Genomic DNA, 20,167 nt, shown 5'->3' with positions numbered 1-20,167 from the left:
CGGATGGGGACTTGTAGCACTCCGTTTGATAGGTCAGGGGTGCATTATACAAAAGAAGCAGAGTACTTATGGAGTGCATATGGTTTTTTTAGGCTAGGCAGTAGTTTGAGGTACATCTACATTTACATCTGCATGGATATTCTGCATATCACATTTAAGTGCCTGGCAGAGGGTTCATCGAACCACCTTCACAATTCTCTATTATTCCAATCTCGTATAGCGCGCGGGAAGAATGAACACCTATATCTTTTCGTACGAGCTCTGATTTCCCTTATTTTATCTTGGTGATCGTAACTCCCTATGTAGTCGGTGTCAACAAAATATTTACGCATTCGGAGGAGAAAAACGTCTTTCTTTTAATGATGTCCATCCCAAATCCTGTATCATTTCTGTGACATTCTCTTCCATATTTCGCGATAATACAAAACGTGCTGCCTTTATTTGAACTTTTTCGATGTACTCAGTCAGTCTTATCTGGTAAGAATCCCACACTGCGCAACAGTATTCTAAAAATGGACGGACAAGCGTAGTGTAGGCAGTTTCCTTAGTAGTTCTGTTACATTTTCTAAGTGTCCTGACAATAAAACGCAGTCTTTGGTCAGCCTTCCCCACAACATTTTCTGTTTGTTCCTTCCAGTTTAAATTGTTCGTAATTGTAATACCTAGGTATTTAGTTGAATTTACGGCTTTTAGATTAGACTAATTTATCGTGTAACCGAAGTTTATCGCGTTCCTTTTAGCACTCATGTGGATGAGCTCACACCTTTCTTTATTTAAGGTCAACTGCCACTTTTCGCACCATTTCGATACTTCTTCTAAATCGTTTTGCAGTTTGTTTCGATCTTCTGATGACTTCATTAGTCGATAAACGACAGCGTCATCTGCAAACAGTCTAAGACGGCTGCTCAGATTCTCTCCCAAATCGATTATATAGATAAGGAACAGCAAAGGGCCTATAACACTACCTTGGGGAACGCCATAAATCACTTCTGTTTTACTCGGTGACTTTCCGTCAATTACAGCGAACTGTGACCTCTCCGACAGGAAATCACAGATCCAGTCACATAACTGAGACGATATTCCATAAGCACGCAATTTCACTACGAGCCGCTTGTGTGGTATAGTGTCAAAAGCCTTCTGGAAATCCAGAAATACGGAATCGTTCTGAAATCCCTTCTCAATAGCACTCAGCGCTTCATGTGAATAAAGAGCTAGTTGTGTTTCTCAGGAACGATGTTTTCTAAACCCATGTTGACTGTGTGTCAATAGGCCGTTTTCTTCGAGGTAATTCATTATGTTCGAACACAATATATGTTCTAAAATCGTGCTGCATATCGACGTTAACGATATGGGCCTGTAATTTAGTGGATTACTCCTACTACCTTTCTTGAATATTGGTGTGACCTGTGCAACTTTCCAGTCTTTGGGTACGGATCTTTCGTCGAGCGAACAGTTGTATATGAACACTCGCCAATCGATACACGTATAGAGAAATTAGACCACTTTCAGGGTAAAGACAATTCGACTGTAAAAATTTTATCAGAAGACTGTCGAAGTATTCGTAACAAAGGTCCCAAATTTACTGCCCTCCAAGAAAATTCTAAAGAACACTCTCAAATTATTCTTGGGACTGAGAGCTGGCTAAAACTCGAAGTAAAAAGTTCTGAGATATTTAGAGAGTGTTGGAATGTTTATCGGAAGGACAGATTAGGTGCCGATAGATGGGAGAGAGTTCATTGCAGTCGACAAAAATGTTGTTTCTACTGAGGTTGAAACTGAGCGTGATAATGAAGTTACCTGGTCGCGCATAACATGTCTACGTGAAAACAAGGTAATTGTTGGATGTCTTTACCGACCATCCGACTCCGCTGTGAGAGTTGTAGAGTCATTCAAAGAACGTCTGTGGTCAGTTGCGCATAAATACCAAGAACATGTAATACTACACACATCAATAAAAGGTTTGCATCACCTCGGTTCCGAGAGTTCCGGAACCTGTGCAGAAAATTGCCCTTTTTATTGCTCATGAAAACCACACATTGCATATCGTACCACCATATAGCGAGACCTTCAGAGGTGGGTGGTGGTCCAGATTGCTGTTCAGACCGGTATCTTTAATACCCAGTAGCATGTTCTCTTGCATTCATACATGCCTGTATTTGTCCACAATTTCATGAAGGGACTATTGGTCCAGATTGTTCCACTTCTCAACGGCGATTCGGCGGAGATCCCTCAGAGTGGTTGGTGGGTGACATCGCCCATAAACAGCCCTTTTCAGTCTATCCCAGGCGTTATCGATAGGGTTCATGTCTGGGGAACATGCTGGCCACTCTAATCGAGCGATGTCGTTATCCTGAAGGAAGTCATTCACAAGATGTGCATGATGGGGGCCCAAATTGTCTTCCATGAAGACGAATGCCTCGCCAACATGCTGCCGATATGGTTGCGCTATCGGTCGGAAGATGGTATTCACGAATCGTACAGCAGTTACGGCTCCTTCCATGACCACCAGCGGCGTACGTCGGCCCCACATAATGCCACCCCAAAACGGCAATGAACCTCCACCTTGCTGCACTCGCTGGCCAGTGTGTCTGAGGCGTTCAGCCTGACCGGGTTGCCTCCAAACATGTCTCCGACGATTGTCTGGTTGAAGGCATATGCGACACTCATCGGTGAAGAGAACGTGATGCCAATCCTGAAAGGTCCATTCGACATGTTGTTTGGCCCATCTGTACCGCACTGCATGGTGCAAAGATGGACCTCGCCATGAACGTCGGGAGTGAAGGTGCGCATCATGCAGGCTATTGCGCACAGTTTGAGCTGTAACACGAAGTCGTGTGGCTGCACGAAAAGCATTATTCAATATGGTTTCGTTGCTCTCATGGTTCCTCCGAGCCATAATCCGTAGGTAGCGGTCATCCACTGCAGTAATAGCCCTTGGACGGCCTGAGCGAGGCATGTCATCGACAGTTCCTGTCTCTGTGTATCTCCTCCATGTCCGAACAACATCGCTTTGGTTCACTCCGAGACACCTGGACACTGCCCTTGTTGAGAGCCCTTCCTGGCACAAAGTAACAATGCGGACGCGGTCGAACAGCGGTACTGACCGTCTAGGCATGGTCGAACTTCAGGCAACACGAGCCGTGTAGCTCCTACCTGGTGGAATGACTGGAACTGATCGGCTGTTGGACCCCGTGCGTCTAATAGGCGCCGTTCGTGCATGGTTGTTTACATCTTTAGGCGGGTTTAGTAACGTCTCTGAACAGTCAAAGGGACTGTGTCTTTGATACAATATCCACAGTCAGCGTCTATCTTCAGGAGTTCTGGGAACCGGGGTGATGCAAAACTCGTTTTGATGTGTGTAGTTGAGCCGGCCGGTGTTGCCGAGTGGTTCTAGGCGCTTCAGTCTGGAACTGCGCGACCGCTACGGTCGCAGGTTCGAATCCTGCCTCGGGCATGGATGTGTGTGATGTCCTTAGGATGGTTGGGTTTAAGTAGTTCTAAGTTCTAGGGGACTGATGACCTCAGACATTAAGTCCCATAGTGCTCAGAGCCATTTGAACTACACTCCTGGAAATGGAAAAAAGAACACATTGACACCGGTGTGTCAGACCCACCATACTTGCTCCGGACACTGCGAGAGGGCTGTACAAGCAATGATCACACGCACGGCACAGCGGACGCACCAGGAACCGCGGTGTTGGCCGTCGAATGGCGCTAGCTGCGCAGCATTTGTGCACCGCCGCCGTCAGTGTCAGCCAGTTTGCCGTGGCATACGGAGCTCCATCGCAGTCTTTAACACTGGTAGCATGCCGCGACAGCGTGGACGTGAACCGTATGTGCAGTTGACGGACTTTGAGCGAGGGCGTATAGTGGGCATGCGGGAGGCCGGGTGGACGTACCGCCGAATTGCTCAACACGTGGGGCGTGAGGTCTCCACAGTACATCGATGTTGTCGCCAGTGGTCGGCGGAAGGTGCACGTGCCCGTCGACCTGGGACCGGACCGCAGCGACGCACGGATGCACGCCAAGACCGTAGGATCCTACGCAGTGCCGTAGGGGACTGCACCGCCACTTCCCAGCAAATTAGGGACACTGTTGCTCCTGGGGAATCGGCGAGGACCATTCGCAACCGTCTCCATGAAGCTGGGCTACGGTCCCGCACACCGTTAGGCCGTCTTCCGCTCACGCCCCAACATCGTGCAGCCCGCCTCCAGTGGTGTCGCGACAGGCGTGAATGGAGGGATGAATGGAGACGTGTCGTCTTCAGCGATGAGAGTCGCTTCTGCCTTGGTGCCAATGATGGTCGTATGCGTGTTTGGCGCCGTGCAGGTGAGCGCCACAATCAGGACTGCATACGACCGAGGCACACAGGGCCAACACCCGGCATCATGGTGTGGGGAGCGATCTCCTACACTGGCCGTACACCACTGGTGATCGTCGAGGGGACACTGAATAGTGCACGGTACATCCAAACCGTCATCGAACCCATCGTTCTACCATTCCTAGACCGGCAAGGGAACTTGCTGTTCCAACAGGACAATGCACGTCCGCATGTATCCCGTGCCACCCAACGTGCTCTAGAAGGTGTAAGTCAACTACCCTGGCCAGCAAGATCTCCGGATCTGTCCCCCATTGAGCATGTTTGGGACTGGATGAAGCGTCGTCTCACGCGGTCTGCACGTCCAGCACGAACGCTGGTCCAACTGAGGCGCCAGGTGGAAATGGCATGGCAAGCCGTTCCACAGGACTACATCCAGCATCTCTACGATCGTCTCCATGGGAGAATAGCAGCCTACATTGCTGCGAAAGGTGGATATACACTGTACTAGTGCCGACATTGTGCATGCTCTGTTGCCTGTGTCTATGTGCCTGTGGTTCTGTCAGTGTGATCATGTGATGTATCTGACCCCAGGAATGTGTCAATAAAGTTTCCCCTTCCTGGGACAATGAATTCACGGTGTTCTTATTTCAATTTCCAGGAGTGTATTTGATGTGTGCAGTTGGTGGTGACTTTATCCTACCGAGTGTAGACTTGCACGTGTACGGATTTATTGCAGGGGGTACAGTCAGACGGTCTTGTGAAATACTTTTGAACACGTTTTCCGAAAACTGTCTTGAGCATCTAGTTGGACAGCCCACGTGCAATGGAAGTATCATGGACCTTGTAGCGACAAACAGATGGACCTTATCGATGGTGTCAGTGTAGAGACGAGAATTAGCGACCATGATGTTATGGTTACAAAGTTAATAAACAAGTCAAGAGGGCTAGGAGAGCGTTTCAGCTAGAAAGAGCAGATAAGCAGTTGTTAGCGTCTCACTTAGGCAATGTACTAAAATCATTTAGTTCCAAAATGATGGACATAGAGGAATTATGAGCAAAGTTTAAACAGATTATAAATCTTGCTCTGGACAAGTATTTGCCTAGTAAGCGGAGGAAGCACGGAAAAGACACAACGTGGTGTAACAACTAAATTCGGAAAACGCTGAGCAAGCAAAAGGCTGTTGCACTCTCCGTTCAAAGAGGACACGCAAATGACAACAGGGAAACATTAGTAGAGATACGTGCGTCTGTGAAACGATCTATGGGCGTAGCATACAACAGCTACCACCGTCATACCTTGGCTGTAGATCTGGTGGAGAACCCGAAGAAATTTTGATTGTATGTAAAATCGCTAAGCGGGTCTTTTAAATACCACTTTCAAGAAATCGGTCACGCAGGAAAATCGTACAAACGTACCGTCGTTTGACCTTCGCACGGAGTCCCGTATGGGTGACATAGTAATAAGCATCACTGGCGTAGAGGAAAAATTGAAAGAGCTGAAAACAAATAATTCACCAGGTCTAGATGGAATCCCAATTCGGCTTTACAAAGAGTACACTGCGTCATTCGCCTCGTACTTAATTTGCATTTATCGCGAATGTCTCGACCAGCGCAAAGTGCCAGGTGAGTGGAAAAAAGGGCAAGTGACTTCTGTCTGTAAGAAGGATAAAAGAACGAATCCTCAGAACTACAGACCAATATCCTTAACATCGGTCTGCTGCAGAATTCTAGAGCATATTCTAAGTTCGAATATAATAAATTTTCTAGAGGCCGGAAAGCTCATGTCCACGGATCAGCACAGCTTTAGAAAGCATCGGTCGTGCGAAACCCAGCTTGTTCTTTTCTCACGTGATATACTGCGAACCATCGATGAAGGGCAACAGGCTGATTCCATATTTATAGATTTCCGAAAAACATCCGATACGGTACCCCACTGCAGACTGTTAACGAAGTTACGTGCATAAGGAACAGGCTCGGGATCGTGCGGTAGCGTTCTCGCTTCCCGCGCCCGGGTTCCCGGGTTCGATTCCCGGCGGGGTCAGGGATTTTCTCTGCCTCGTGATGCTGGGTGTTGTGTGATGTCCTTAGGTTAGTTAGGTTTAAGTAGTTCTAAGTTCTAGGGGACTGATGACCATAGCTGTTAAGTCCCATAGTGCTCAGAGCCATTTGAACCATTTGAACAGGCTCCCAGATATGTGACTGGCTCGAAGACTTAACAGAACCCAGTATGTTGTCCTCGACTTTTGTCACGTGATATACTGCGAACCATCGATGAAGGGCAACAGGCTGATTCCATATTTCTAGATTTCCGAAAAACATCCGATACGGTACCCCACTGCAGACTGTTAACGAAGTTACGTGCATAAGGAACAGGCTCGGGATCGTGCGGTAGCGTTCTCGCTTCCCGCGCCCGGGTTCCCGGGTTCGATTCCCGGCGGGGTCAGGGATTTTCTCTGCCTCGTGATGCTGGGTGTTGTGTGATGTCCTTAGGTTAGTTAGGTTTAAGTAGTTCTAAGTTCTAGGGACTGATGACCATAGCTGTTAAGTCCCATAGTGCTCAGAGCCATTTGAACCATTTGAACAGGCTCCCAGATATGTGACTGGCTCGAAGACTTAACAGAACCCAGTATGTTGTCCTCGACGGCGGGTGTTCATCGGAGACGGGGGGTAACATCAGGAATGCCCCAGGGAAATGTGATAGGACCGTTGTTATTTTCTATGTACATAAATGATTTGGCAGACAGGGTGGGCAGCAATCTGCGGTTGTTCGCTGATGATACTGTGGTATACAGGAAGCTACCGAAGATAAGTGACTGTAGATTGATAAAAGATGACCTAGACAAAATTTCTAGTTGGTGTGATAATTGGCAGCTTGCTCTTAATGTAGAAAAATGTAAGTTAATGTGGATGAGTAGGAAAAACAAATCCGTAATTTTCAAATATAGTATTAGTAGCGTCCTGCTTGCAACAGTGATATCGTTTAAATATATGGACGTAACGTTGCGAAGCGATATGAAATGGAATGAGCATGTGAGGATTGTGGTAGGGAAGACGTATGGTCGACTTCGGTTTATTGGGAGAATTTTAGGAAAATGTGGTTCACGTGTAAAGGACACCGCATAGAGGACACGAGTGCTACCTATTTTTGATTACTGCTCGAGTGTTTAGCATTCGCACCAGGGCAAATTGAAAGAAGACATCGAAGAAATTCAGAAGCGAACTGCTAGATTTGTTACCGGTAGCTTCGGTGATCAAGCAAGTGTTACGGATATGCTTCGGGAACTCATGTGGGAATCCCTGAAGGGAAGAACACATCAGTTTAGTAGAACACTACTGAGAAAATTTAGAGCCGGCATTTGAAGCTGACTGCAGAGCGATCCTACTGCCACCAACATACATTTCGCGTAGGCATCACGACGATAAGACACGAGAAATTAGAACTCATACGGAGGCATGTAGACAGTCGTTTCTCCCTCGCTCTATCTGCGACTGGAACAGGAAAGGGAACGACTAGTTGTGGTACAGGGTACCCTCCACCACGCACTGTACGGTGGTTTGCGGAGTATGTATTAAGATGTAGGTCTAGATAACATTTCCTTGAGTAACGCCAGATATTATTTCAGTTTTATTTGTCTAGACCGTGAGTTTATAAAATAATATGACCGGTTTCGATTGTGCTCACAATCATCTTCAGATCATAAAATTTCGTTACAGAATGTAAGACATCACATGTTTCACAATCAAGTACTGCGTCATTAAAATATCATAAGGTTTATTAGCATGTGAGAGGCACCTACTTTCCTTGAATGTAACCTCTCCAATGACGCCTCTACTTCGCCGGCTGCTAGGAATGAGAAGATGTACTTGGCTACGAGTTGGATGTACCACACACTGGCTCGGATGTCGACATAAAAGTGTTTTGTGTACTTCGTGGAGGAAGCTATCTTCTGTTAAGGGATTGTACCGTATTATTGAGTGGTTTGGCGTAATGTATTACCTTTCAAGTATTGACTGCTTTTCTTAAGTGGTTGATATGACGGGCTGCTTGGTAACCACTGGATTATGAAAGATGGATTTACCTCCTTCTCGTGATTTTACTCCAAATACAGCACTGCCACTGGTCGCTTGTAGCCACCTGATACCTCATTCCGATGATCGAGGTGGCCTGTTATTTCTCTAATTGTCTGATCTCTAATTCTTCGCCGGCCGCGGTGGTCTAGCGGTTCTAGGCGCTCAGTCCGGAACCGCGCGACTGCTACGGTCGCAGGTTCGAATGCTGCCTCGGGCATGGATGTGTGTGATGTCCTTAGGTTAGTTAGGTTTAAGTAGTTCTAAGTTCTAGGGGACTGATGACCACAGATGTTAAGTACCATAGTGCTCAGAGCCATTTGAGCCATTTTAATCTAATTCTTCGTCGTCGGCTTGAAGTATACGTGTAGCAGTCCGGCAAGTTTATTGGCATGTCGACTACGCATCGCAGTGTCTGGTTCTGAAGCCGTTGCAGTTTGTCGATGTGTGTCTCTATTGTTTGTCTGAACCTTAGCTAGCGATCAAATATCATCGCGTAGTACATGACTGTCGTCTATTGAACTAGAGTATTCAATAGTCGCCGCGTGGTCCACGGCGCCTTTCCACGGTTCGCTCGGCTCCTCCCGTCGGAGGTTCGAGTCCTCCCTCGGGCATGGGTGGGTGTGTGTTGTCCCTAGCGTAAGTTAGTTTAAGTTAGATTAAGTAGTGTGTAAGCCTAGGGACCGATGACCTCAGCAGTTTGGTCCCATATGAACTTACCACAAATTTCCAAAAATTTCCAAATATTCAATAGTCATATGCTTCTAATTTCTGGAGGTCGTCTTTCTGTGAATAGGAGTGCCTGACTTTCGGCTCCTTTCCATTCGACTTGCCAGTTAGTTGCCCACTTTCTCAGATCTTGGCAAGCATCCAGAATCCAGCGTTAAATTTCACGTGGTGTTCAGCTCTGCACAGTAGTACGGTGTGATTGACAGTATACAAATAAATATACAGTCTTGGTACGGACTGATTCTCTAGCATCTTTATGTCCCCCATTACTAGAAGAAAAATGTACTGGAAACTAATGGGCGCCCTGAATATCACTGAGCTTCACTGTCATTCACCCTCCACGAATAGTTTTTCTTTTTTTTGTGATTTTAAGGCGCACATTCAGTTGTAAAAGGGATTCGTCCAGATAGTCAACGCATTTACAGTCTTCCACAAACTATTTTACTTGTACTCTCACTTGAATCGCACAGGTTTGTGAAGAAAAGAGGCAAAGATGTCTACCGTATCTTTCTCTTCCCCTATGTCTACGCTGTGCCGCTCGCTGTGGAACTTACATTCAGAAATGAACTGGAACGAATGGCATTGACGGACTGAAATTACTTCCAACAACAAACGGTATCTAGAAGTAAAGCGCGAAACACAATGACGATTCGTTTTCGTCAGTTATCGTTCCTCAACAATTTCGATGAAATTTTCTGTAGGTTTTTATTCACTTCGGATAGGACTGAATGTTTTCAGAAACTCAGTAAAGCATGTCCATCTGATTCTTTAGGGACCAGACTACAAAGCCAAACATCTAAGGTTTAATCAACGGTCCGTTCTAGAGTTTCTTCTGGCAGCTGATGGCTTTCACCTCAGGCAGTACGTTGTGTATGTGAAAACTTCATGACGCTGCGTGATTCGAATTACATGTTCAACACTAGGACCCCTAGAACCGACTGGGTGAGTAGTTTCACAAACTGGTGCAGTACAAGGGGACAACACGTCCGATAAGATCATGGGTAGCAAAGAGCTGTTGCGTTGAAACTTATACTGAAGACCGATTTACTGTTTGTTAAGATATGCAGCGAATAAGACTCTTGATGCAAGGTATAAGCTCAACTTATTCCACGAATCCTTTCCATTCTTCGCAGATTTATTTCTCCCGTTCTACCATACGGATGCGTAGACGCACATTATTAAAAAAAAATGGTTCAGTGGCTCTGAGCACTAAGAGACTTAACATCTGTCATCAGTCCCCTGTAACTTAGAACTACTTAAACCTAACTAACCTAAGGACATCACACACATCCATGTGCCCTAGGCAGGATTAGAACCTCCGACCGTAGCGGTCGCGCGGTTCCAGACGGAAGCGCCTAGAACCGCTCGGCCACAGAGGCCGGCACTCACATTATACTGCTGAAACGAACCTACTTGTCAAGAACAGCAATTTAAGGTCCGAACACCGGCAGCCTGAACTGCAAAGGAGCAGCACAACCCAGTTAAGTGCTATGAAGGTGTAATGCCGAACAAAACGTAATAAACCAGTGAGCGCAAATAATAGTTATACCTTTCTAGGGCAAATTATGGAACATATTAGGCGTTGTAACAATCTGACCTGAAGTAAGTCAAGTGTGAAATTTAATCACTTGCGTATTACTCGCGAAAGATTATGTGAAATTGAGAAAGAAAATTATTATTCATTTTCTTAAAAAGTATTAGTAGGAATGTGTTTTGTTATGGTTTCGTTCTTTTCCACGAAACACTACGGATCAAAGTTATGATTGCTTCATGCAATCCTGGAAACAAATTTATATACCACATCTTTTCACTTCTTAGTAACATCTATGGCCAACGGCCTTGCCGCAGTGGTACAACCGGTTTCCGTCAGATCACCGAAGTTAAGCGCTGTCTGTCTGGGATGGGCGCCCATCCGGTCTGCCGAGCGCTGTTGGCAAGCGGGGTGCACTCAGCCCTTGTGAGGCAAACTGAGGAGCTACTTGATTGAGAAGTAGCGGCTCCGGACTCGGAAACTGACATACGGCCGGGAGAGCGGTGTGCTGACCACATGCCCCCCCCCCCCCCTCCATATCCGCATCCAGTGACGCCTGTGGGCTGAGGATGACACGGTACCTTTGGGCCTTCATGGCATGTTCGGAACGAGTAACATCTATGCGACTGTACATAACATAACATTTATTATCTGCGTCAGGGTTTGATCATTGCTCGAATGCTATGACGAAAATATGTTACACGAAAATTACAAGTGGAAAAAAGCGCAGACTGTCAGTACCTGCACACACAAATCTTTCAGCTGCTTTCCAGATTGAAAATGATATTTCTACAGGGTGCGGCCCTTAAATCCGGACAAATGAATTTTTCAAAGCAAATTTATTGAAACAAAATACAATGAAAGTGAAAATCCTTATACATATAAGTGGTGGTATCTTTCAAGAGCAACATTACTCGATGTAACTCCCTTCAGCCGCAATGACCGCCTCCAATCTTGTTCTGAAGCGATCGCACGCACTCTTTAAAACAGTGCTGTCCATATTCGCGAATGCTGCTTTGATAGCGGTGCGTAGAGATACTTTAGGGTGCCTCGTCTTATTGGTAACTCTTTCGACTACGCTCCAAACATAGTTGTCGTGGGGGATCAAATGCGGGCTATTCAGGGGTCACAACTCCTTTGACCAGAACATGTTAACGTTATCCGAGAGACAGTTTTGGTCTAAACGGCTCGTATGAGGTCCTCTTCTGCCATCTGACGCATTGTTCACTCGCTGACATTAAATACTGGCGCCAGTTTCCTCAGCGATTGACCCGGGTCCTCCGAAATCAGCACCTGAGCCTTTTCGATGAGTGCAACAGTTCGTGACACGCGTTTCCTTGAATGTTTCCTCGCCAGGTTAACAGAACCTTCCCCAGATTTCTCCGAAGCATTGTACTTGGTCACAGCATCGTAAACAGTTGATCTCCGGTACCCGAAGAATCGAACTATTTCAGTGGGCAAACGCCCAGCACGAAGATATGCGATAATTGTGGCTCTTCGGTTGTACTCTGCACTTGTCCGTTAACATCTCGGCCATTTTGAGGTTCTGACTGTTTACTAGATGCCTATGGCTGTCAAGAACGACAATCGCGACCGCCGGCGGAACTGCGATATGGCGGGAAATTCGAATTGATATTTGTCCGGATTTAAGAGCCGCACCCTGTATATCTGAGAAGAAAATAAAATCTTTAAACGCATGGGTAAGTTAATATCTATTGTCTTGGTAACTGTATTTGTAGTTTGTTGATTACTTAATGTTAACACCTACCACGATTCTTACAATGGACGTCTTTGTTCCATTTACTTTTCGTTTTATTTTCTCCGTGACGCTTAATATGTTGGATTGCTCTTCCAGGTTCCAGACTGTGGCTCCAGATCCCTGCTACCTCACGTACTACTATTCGCAACTGGAGTAAGCATTGCTTATGGTAAGTACATTTTTCAATGAATTCCAGTCATAACTGATTTATAATATGTCAGGCATTGTGATAGGTCAGAACAGATATTTTAACAGATACAGCTTTTCCCAGTTACTACATCAGTTTTTTTATGTAACTAAAAACTTTCGTATAAAGACGGTTTGACAAGGTTAGACATTGAAAAGGGTCGGTAGACTCTGTTTCAGAAGTGTGTTTTAGTACGCTGGTAGCGTCTAGTTCAGCTGCTACTTCACGCTGTAACAGCAACACGTAGTCTCTGGAAAAGAGAAGAGCAACGGTGTTTATCTATTTCCTCTCGAACAGTCCGTTTTGTTTCGCTCCATACTTCGTGTGAGTGTGTGAGTACGAGAACGGGAGTACGGTATTTTGAAGTTGCCTCCAGTGTGTCCAGCGCGGAATCGCAGTGACAACTTAACTTGTTGATAGGTAGTGGTGAAATTAGAGAAATTTGATCAGTGATACGGGGTGGAAGTCTGTGGATGCCACAGGTGCATGGCTGGTAACAGGGAGTCCCCCTCCCCTGAGCGTGGGGTGGACGCTCTCGAAAAAGGGAAGCGAACCTTTACATTCTTCTATTCGGGCTCGCAAGTATTGAACGCTTTCTTGTAGCATTCCTCAGGTACCGAGGACAAAGGTATTCGCTTAACTTAGTTGCCACTGAGATTACAATTAATTGTTTTCATTTCTTTGGAAAAGTTAGACAAATTTTCTTCAATCCCTTATCATTCTTAATTTTCTTGCGTAAATTCGCGTTCTGAATGTAACTTTGCGTGATTCATTTTGTCTCATTAGGGAAACCGTCAAATCTGTGCTCTCTCGGATATAATGTTAAAGTATTATGAGCCTACCTATGTGCTGTGTGTTTCTGTGTTTTTGTTATTTGCGTGCTGAGTTCGAAGTGTTGCATTTTCGTGGATTTTGATGGAGTTTTCTTTGTGACTGACAGTCAAAACTCTGGCTTTCAGCTGAAATTATTGATAAATGGCATTGTTTAAGTGATAGAACTCAAAGCCCTGAATGTAACGAATACTTAAATGCATACCGAATTTTCATTCGTTTCAACGTTTTCCAATTTACTGGTGAGAGTCTAAATTCTGGCCCTCTGTCGGACACATACATCGAACCTCATGACGACTGACGACCAATCCAAGCACTGTTTGAGATCGATTAATTACGAATACAATGACTACTTGTATATGTAGGAAATCTGTTTTAGTTTCCGATTTTTATATATTCGTCCCACTTCATGTGATGGGCAAGGGTATGTCTTGTCCGACTAGATGCATCCACTAGCACTCCCACGCGCTCTCTGAGTCTCAGCAAACAGATATACTATAGGACTGAAGTTGATGGTACCCTGAATGTACCACTTCACGTATAAATTGAATGTTCTCCACTCCCATTTCCCATATTGTTTCCTCATGCTAGAACATTGGGCTGTGCTGGAGTATGTTCGCTGTTGTATTCTTACTATTTCATAAAGAATTGTTCATTAAGGGATCATAACAGAAAAGTAATTTTTATTGTGTCCATATATTGTGGAATTGTATCCCATCATCTTCCTCATGCTAATGTGACGATTCATAACTGATGAAGAAAGTCACCTAGTGTTTAAATAATTTCGAGATAATTTATCACACCTCATAATACACGCTAAATGAGACCGCTAAGTACAAGTACGAATCTTACTCTTAGGTAGATCTTGAATCAAAGAAAGAGAGGTTTTGAGTAAGACAATTGAAAATGAATCAAAAAAATACCGCAGCGCTCTTGACGTCATCTTCACCTTCCCACGTATTCATGTGAAGAAATCAGAACGAGCTTATCCTTGCCATCCGTTACACTTAAAACATCACAACAATCATTTTACTTCTTGCCCCAATTTCGTTGTTTGAACGTAACTTATCAGATGTGCATGCCTGTGCATATGATGTGCATGAGCGAACTCTGAGTGAGCTCAGGTGGTTCTAAATCATGACGTAAAATTATGACAAGTAGAAGCGATCTAAACACCTCTCTTTTATTAGAATTTCAGTAAGAAATTCAGACGCTTTGCTTTTGTATGCGCTCAGTGGAATTAATTTTGATCCCCTTCTGCGACTGCGTTAATAGTTCTCAGTAATTTGCTAAGTGTTGTACCAGCAGTGCTCTCATACTGTTCGCTTAGAGTTATCTCCAGGAAAGTGTGACGTAAGACGACTAAGACATTCCACTTGATATATTGAATGACAGCACTCATTAATGTTGATCAATGCTAGATAAAGCCTATAGGAAAGACAAAAAGTGCTATCTCATTAGATTTCAACAGTCGTGGTAAACCTCTGAAGCCTCCCAGTTGATTAAACAACATAAGGTAAGACTACGAAGAGATATCGCATAGAAAAAACACGTGCAGTCGGTAGCAAGGAAGACGAATTGAAACTTCAGACTGGTTGAGAGAATTCTGGGAGTGAGTAGTACATATGTTAAAGAAACCACTTGCACGAGTCTCATAAGATTTATCCTAGACTACTGCTCCAGAGTTTGAGACTTCTTACGAGTGGGACTGATGGAAGACGACGAATGAAGAAACTGAATCGCTGGAGTAAAGGCGACATTAGTCTAACATAAACCTACTGGGTATATTTGGAGAACGGGTATTTCACATCGATTCTGCAACAATTCCTGTTGGATGGACACCGTGGTTGTGAAGTTGCAGAAGACTGCAGTACTCAGAAGACTGCCGGCCGCTAGTCTTTTGTGTCCACCCGTCATTAATATTACAGATGTACCTACAATAATACAATACGCAGCACAGTAGTAGCCTTTGCAACAAGAAGTGAATTTCGTGTTACACGGTCAGGCTTCTTGCATCAAAATGTTTGGTGGCGGAGTTCTTGGCCTACTGCAAAATCTACATACTACTCGTTGGAGAACGTTTGTTAAAATACAGAGTCAAACGAAAAAAATTACTATTTTTAGAAAGAACCCGAAATTTGTATCAAAATTACCAATATGGAAAACAAACGTACCTACAGTTCACTGTTACAAAACATGTAGTAAGCTGTTGCTATATCCGTGTGTCAGTTCTCCTCTCGTACTGACGCTCGATGCGAGACACACAGTACGTGCGTCGTATCAGCTCTGTTTTTTTCCTCCGCACCAGTCCTCTGCCCTCTGCTGCCAGCGTGCTCCACTCCCTGCACCTCCTGCCGACAGCAACCAAGAAGAGTTTAGCAAACAGCAGTGGAGACCGTGGCACATTTAGGCGGATTTCTTTTCGAAGTTTATTAATTTTTCTGCTTAGTCTTATAACATGGCTATCAACGTAATTCTTTTAACTCAAGATTACATTTAAGAGCGCAAAATAAATTTATATACTCTCAAGTCGAGTGCCTCAACATGCGCTGAGTATGGGGCAGGTTTACACACCTACGGGAGAACGTTTATGCATATCACACATTGAAGAACCACAGATGCTAGTACACCTACCTAATTCCTTGTAGGGCCCCCGCGAGCACGCAGAAGCGCGGCGACACGACGTGGCATGGACTCGACTAATGTCTGAAGTAGTGCTGGAGGGAATTGACACCGTGAATCCTGCAGGGCTGTCCATAAATCCGTAAGAGTACGAGGGGGCGGAGACCTCTTCTGAAAAGCAAATTGCAAGGGATCCCAGATATGCTCAATAATGTTCACGTCTGGGGAGTTTGGTGGCCAGCGGAAGTGTTTAAACTCAGAAGAGTGTTCCTGGAGCAACTAAGTAGCAATTCTGGACGTGTGGAGTGTCGCATTGTCCTGCTGGAATTGCCCAAGTACGTCGGAATGCACAATGGACATGAATGGATGCAGGTGATCAGACAGGATGCTTACGTACGTGTCACCTGTCAGAGTCGTATCTAGACGTATCAGGGGTTCCATCTCACTCCAACTGCACACACCCCACACCATTACGGAGCCTCCACCAGGTTGAACATTGCCCTGCTGACATGTAGGGTCCATGGATTCATGAGGTTGTCGCCATACCCGCACACGTTAATCCTCTCGACACAACTTCAAACGAGACTCGTCCAACCAGGCAACATGTTTCTAGTCATCAACAGTACAATGTCGGCGTTGACTAGCCCAGGCGAGACGTAAAGCTTTGTGTCGTGCAGTCATCAAGGGTACACGAGTGGGCCTTCGGCCTATATCGATTACGTTTCTTTGAATGGTTTGCACACTGATACTTGTTGATGGCCCAGCATTGAAAGCTGCAGAAACTTGCGGAAGCGTTGCACTTCTGTTGCGTAGAACGATTCTCTTCAGTCGTCGTTGGTCCTGTTCTTGCAGGATCTTTTTCCAGCCGCAGTGATGTCAGAGATTTGATGTTTTACCAGATTCCTGATATTCACGGTACACTCGTGAAATGGTCGTACGAGAAAATCTCCACTTCATCTCTATCTCGTAGATGCTGTGTCCCATCGCTCGTGCGTCGACTATAACAGCACGTTGAAACTCTTTTAAATCATAATAACTTGTCATTGTAGCAGCAATAACCGCTCTAACAACTGCGCCAGACACTTGTTGTCTTATATAGGCGTTGCCGACCGCAGCGCCATATTCTGCCTGTTTACATATCTCTGTATATGAATACGCATGCCTATACCAGTTTCTTTGGCGCTTCAGCGTAGAACACAGTACTGAGTAGTTTACACTACTTAACTTTTCAAAATATTTTGCTGGTGGTAAACAAAGTTACAGGCTTACTTACTGCCATGTCCTTCGCTGTCCTTTCCACCACGGCCTCGATCTACGCCTCAAGATGGATTCGCCATGCCCATGCAAAGGTAAAAGGAATGCACCTCTGGTGCCTGATGTTCCGACAAACCCGCCACATTGTAGTGCCCTGCGGGTTGCCAACATGACAGGCGCCTGTATCTTATAGTGTTTGACATCACTGCACCATTCGCTGCACTATGGAGAGCACTACGGTCCACTGGGCAGAAACGGCACTATTTCCCATCCGCGTAGCCACGTGGGGCAGACCATTTCCTGGTATCCCCACGCTGCGTGGCCTATATAGGACTGCCGCCCGCAATCCTCCAGCAGAGTGTGGCGCCTAGTCTACCGCCGAGAAAACGGCGAGTCACCGATACTGCAGTACCGCACAAAGACAACGGCAGTGCACCACCGATCGTGACCACAACGGATTACTTCCTTGGAGAGTAATCGATCGTGACAGTCTGTGTGCGTTCTCTTGCATCTTCACAGAACTGTATTCAAAGAGTGACAGTTATTCTCATCAGATCAGGACGATCTCTTGTGATCTTTGTAGAGATTCAGGTTCTGTTGTTCGTGTATTTTTGTTGCTCCCCTAGAGAAATAAATTCTGTAGTTCAAGGCTACCTGGGAACTGTCTTCTTTGTGTGTGCACCATCCCACATTGGGGCTCTTCAGCTGACTCCTCTTCCCTTCGGAGGGAGATGACGAAGTCATCTCGAGGCGTAGACGGCGGCCGCAGTGGAGGCGACAACCAAGGACATAGCACTTACACCAGTTAATATGATCAAATACAAATGTCTTACTGGTAGTAAATGATTTTTTTTGCGAACACCCATCTGTTAAGATAATACGGCCTACATAGGAGTTCGAATGTTAATTAAAGGCCTATTCATCATCATTTTCCGAGTTGCAATTTATGAAGGCATTAGATCCATTCTTGATTTCTTTTTGATGTGTTACATTGTTTCAAACAGTAATTACAAAGGCAGTTTTCATCATCTTCATCAGACTGCTGCGAGTTATAAGAGAAAGGAGGAAGAACTAGATGAGACCAGAGTGCCTGCTAGCACACGCTCTGGAAGGACTGGTTTGTTAGAGAAGACTGAGAGGGAGTAGGAGGTATGAGATGATAGACGACCTGAAGAGGATGGCCGAAAGCAGCAGAGAATGGAGAGTTACCGTGTGAAAAACTGCTTTTAGGCAGAATACTCATGTTGGCATCAGACGTAGGCCTCCCCACACTTCTTGTTTTTAGCAATTTCTTGCCCGGATCGTTCGTTGCTCTCATAGAATTAATTCTTTCCCTTGAGAGTCATTAGGCTCAAATAGATTTTTTAAAGCAAATTCAGTCTTCTATTCTCCTGTGACTTCATTTTTTTTTTAGATTGCATTTCCAGCTGTTGTTGCTGCCTTGGCGGGGGTATCAGTTATGATTGCAATGCAAAATAATGCGTAAACGTGACCCAGCGCCATGTCTGGATTAGTTATGAAACTACAGTATTAACCTTCAGCCTAACAAATCGTAAAGTGGAATAATCTCCTGTAAACGAACATATATTTATCTGTGATCCTGCAGTGCCTGTTTTGTTAAGAACGATGTAAGGTTCCTTCAGACCTGCATGCATGTCCGAAGAAGCAGGCACTCTGGCGACTACAGCTCTTATGAAATACCTGAAATCTATCCACAGTTGCGAATACGAACAGTCATCAGCTGTCTAAGGAAATGACGACAGTGAAAATGGCGTCTGTTCTTGTGGATTGCAAATGGTTCAAATGGCTCTGAGCACTATGGGACTCAACATCTTAGGTCATAAGTCCCCTAGAACTTAGAACTACTTAAACCTAACTAACCTAAGGACATCACATACACGCATGCCCGAGGCAGGATTCGAACCTGCGACCGTAGCAGTCCCGCGGTTCCGGACTGCAGCGCCAGAACCGCACGGCCACCGCGGCCGGCTGTTCTTGTGGACAGCTATTTAATTCTGCACCCTTATATGAATATGAATCGAAAGAAAAACAACGGCTGCTAGTGGTCAACCGGCCGCGTTGGTCGTGCGGTTCTAGGTGCTGCAGTCCGGAACCGTGAGACTGCTACGGTCGCAGGTTCGAATCCTGCCTCGGGCATTGATGTGTGTGATGTCCTTAGGTTAGTTAGGTTTAAGTAGTTCTAAGTTCTAGGGGACTGATGACCTAAGATGATAAGTCCCATAGTGCTCAGAGCCATTTGAACCATTTTGCTAATGGTCACTGAAATAAATCGATCGGGAAAGTTGAAAACATGTGCCGGACCGGGACTCGAACCCAGATTTACCAATTCTGATGAGCCGTTGCATTAACCACGTCGGCTATCAGGATATTGTCCCTGGCCGATGCAAATTTCAAACTTTTCCTCACACTATCGACGTAGTGTTCCCGCTCATTAAGCCTCTATAGCAATTAGCCGTTGTATCAGAGCTCCATTGAGCAGATTTAATATTCACAGTCAGCTGTTTCAACCCTTCAAACGTTTTGACTAAAGTGTTGGTATTCATTCTTGCTTTACCGGGGATCTTTCTTCAAACCATTAACCACTTTTGTGTCCAACCACCTGTGTGAAGGCTGTGCACTGGGGTGACAAAGTCATGGGGTAGCGATAAGCACAGATAAAGATGGCTGTAATATCCCATACACAAGGTATAACAGAGCAGTGCATTGGCGGAACTGTCGTTTGTGCTCAGCTGATTCATGTGAAAAGGTTTCCAACGTGATTATGGCCGCACGACGGGAATTAAGACTTTGAACGCAGAATGGTAATTGGAGCTAGACGCATGGGACACTCCATTTCGGAAATCG

The 20,167-nt window shown here is 45.3% G+C and overlaps 1 protein-coding gene across 2 annotated transcripts in view; it reads left to right on the top strand.

Annotated features, from left to right (window-relative positions):
- LOC126469895 (uncharacterized) overlaps positions 1-20,167 on the top strand; it is a 485,688-nt gene that overhangs the window by 137,747 nt on the left and 327,774 nt on the right. For both annotated transcript variants that reach the window (XM_050097238.1, XM_050097237.1), the window contains exon 2: positions 12,505-12,577. In XM_050097238.1, the coding sequence (XP_049953195.1) occupies positions 12,505-12,577 (73 nt within the window). The remainder of the gene's footprint in view (positions 1-12,504; positions 12,578-20,167) is intronic.

The sequence above is a fragment of the Schistocerca serialis genome, chromosome 3 (assembly GCF_023864345.2).
Source record: "Schistocerca serialis cubense isolate TAMUIC-IGC-003099 chromosome 3, iqSchSeri2.2, whole genome shotgun sequence".
Lineage (NCBI taxonomy): Eukaryota > Metazoa > Arthropoda > Insecta > Orthoptera > Acrididae > Schistocerca > Schistocerca serialis.
Note: the sequence above shows the minus strand (reverse complement) of the source record. Positions and strands in the feature narration are given on the sequence as shown.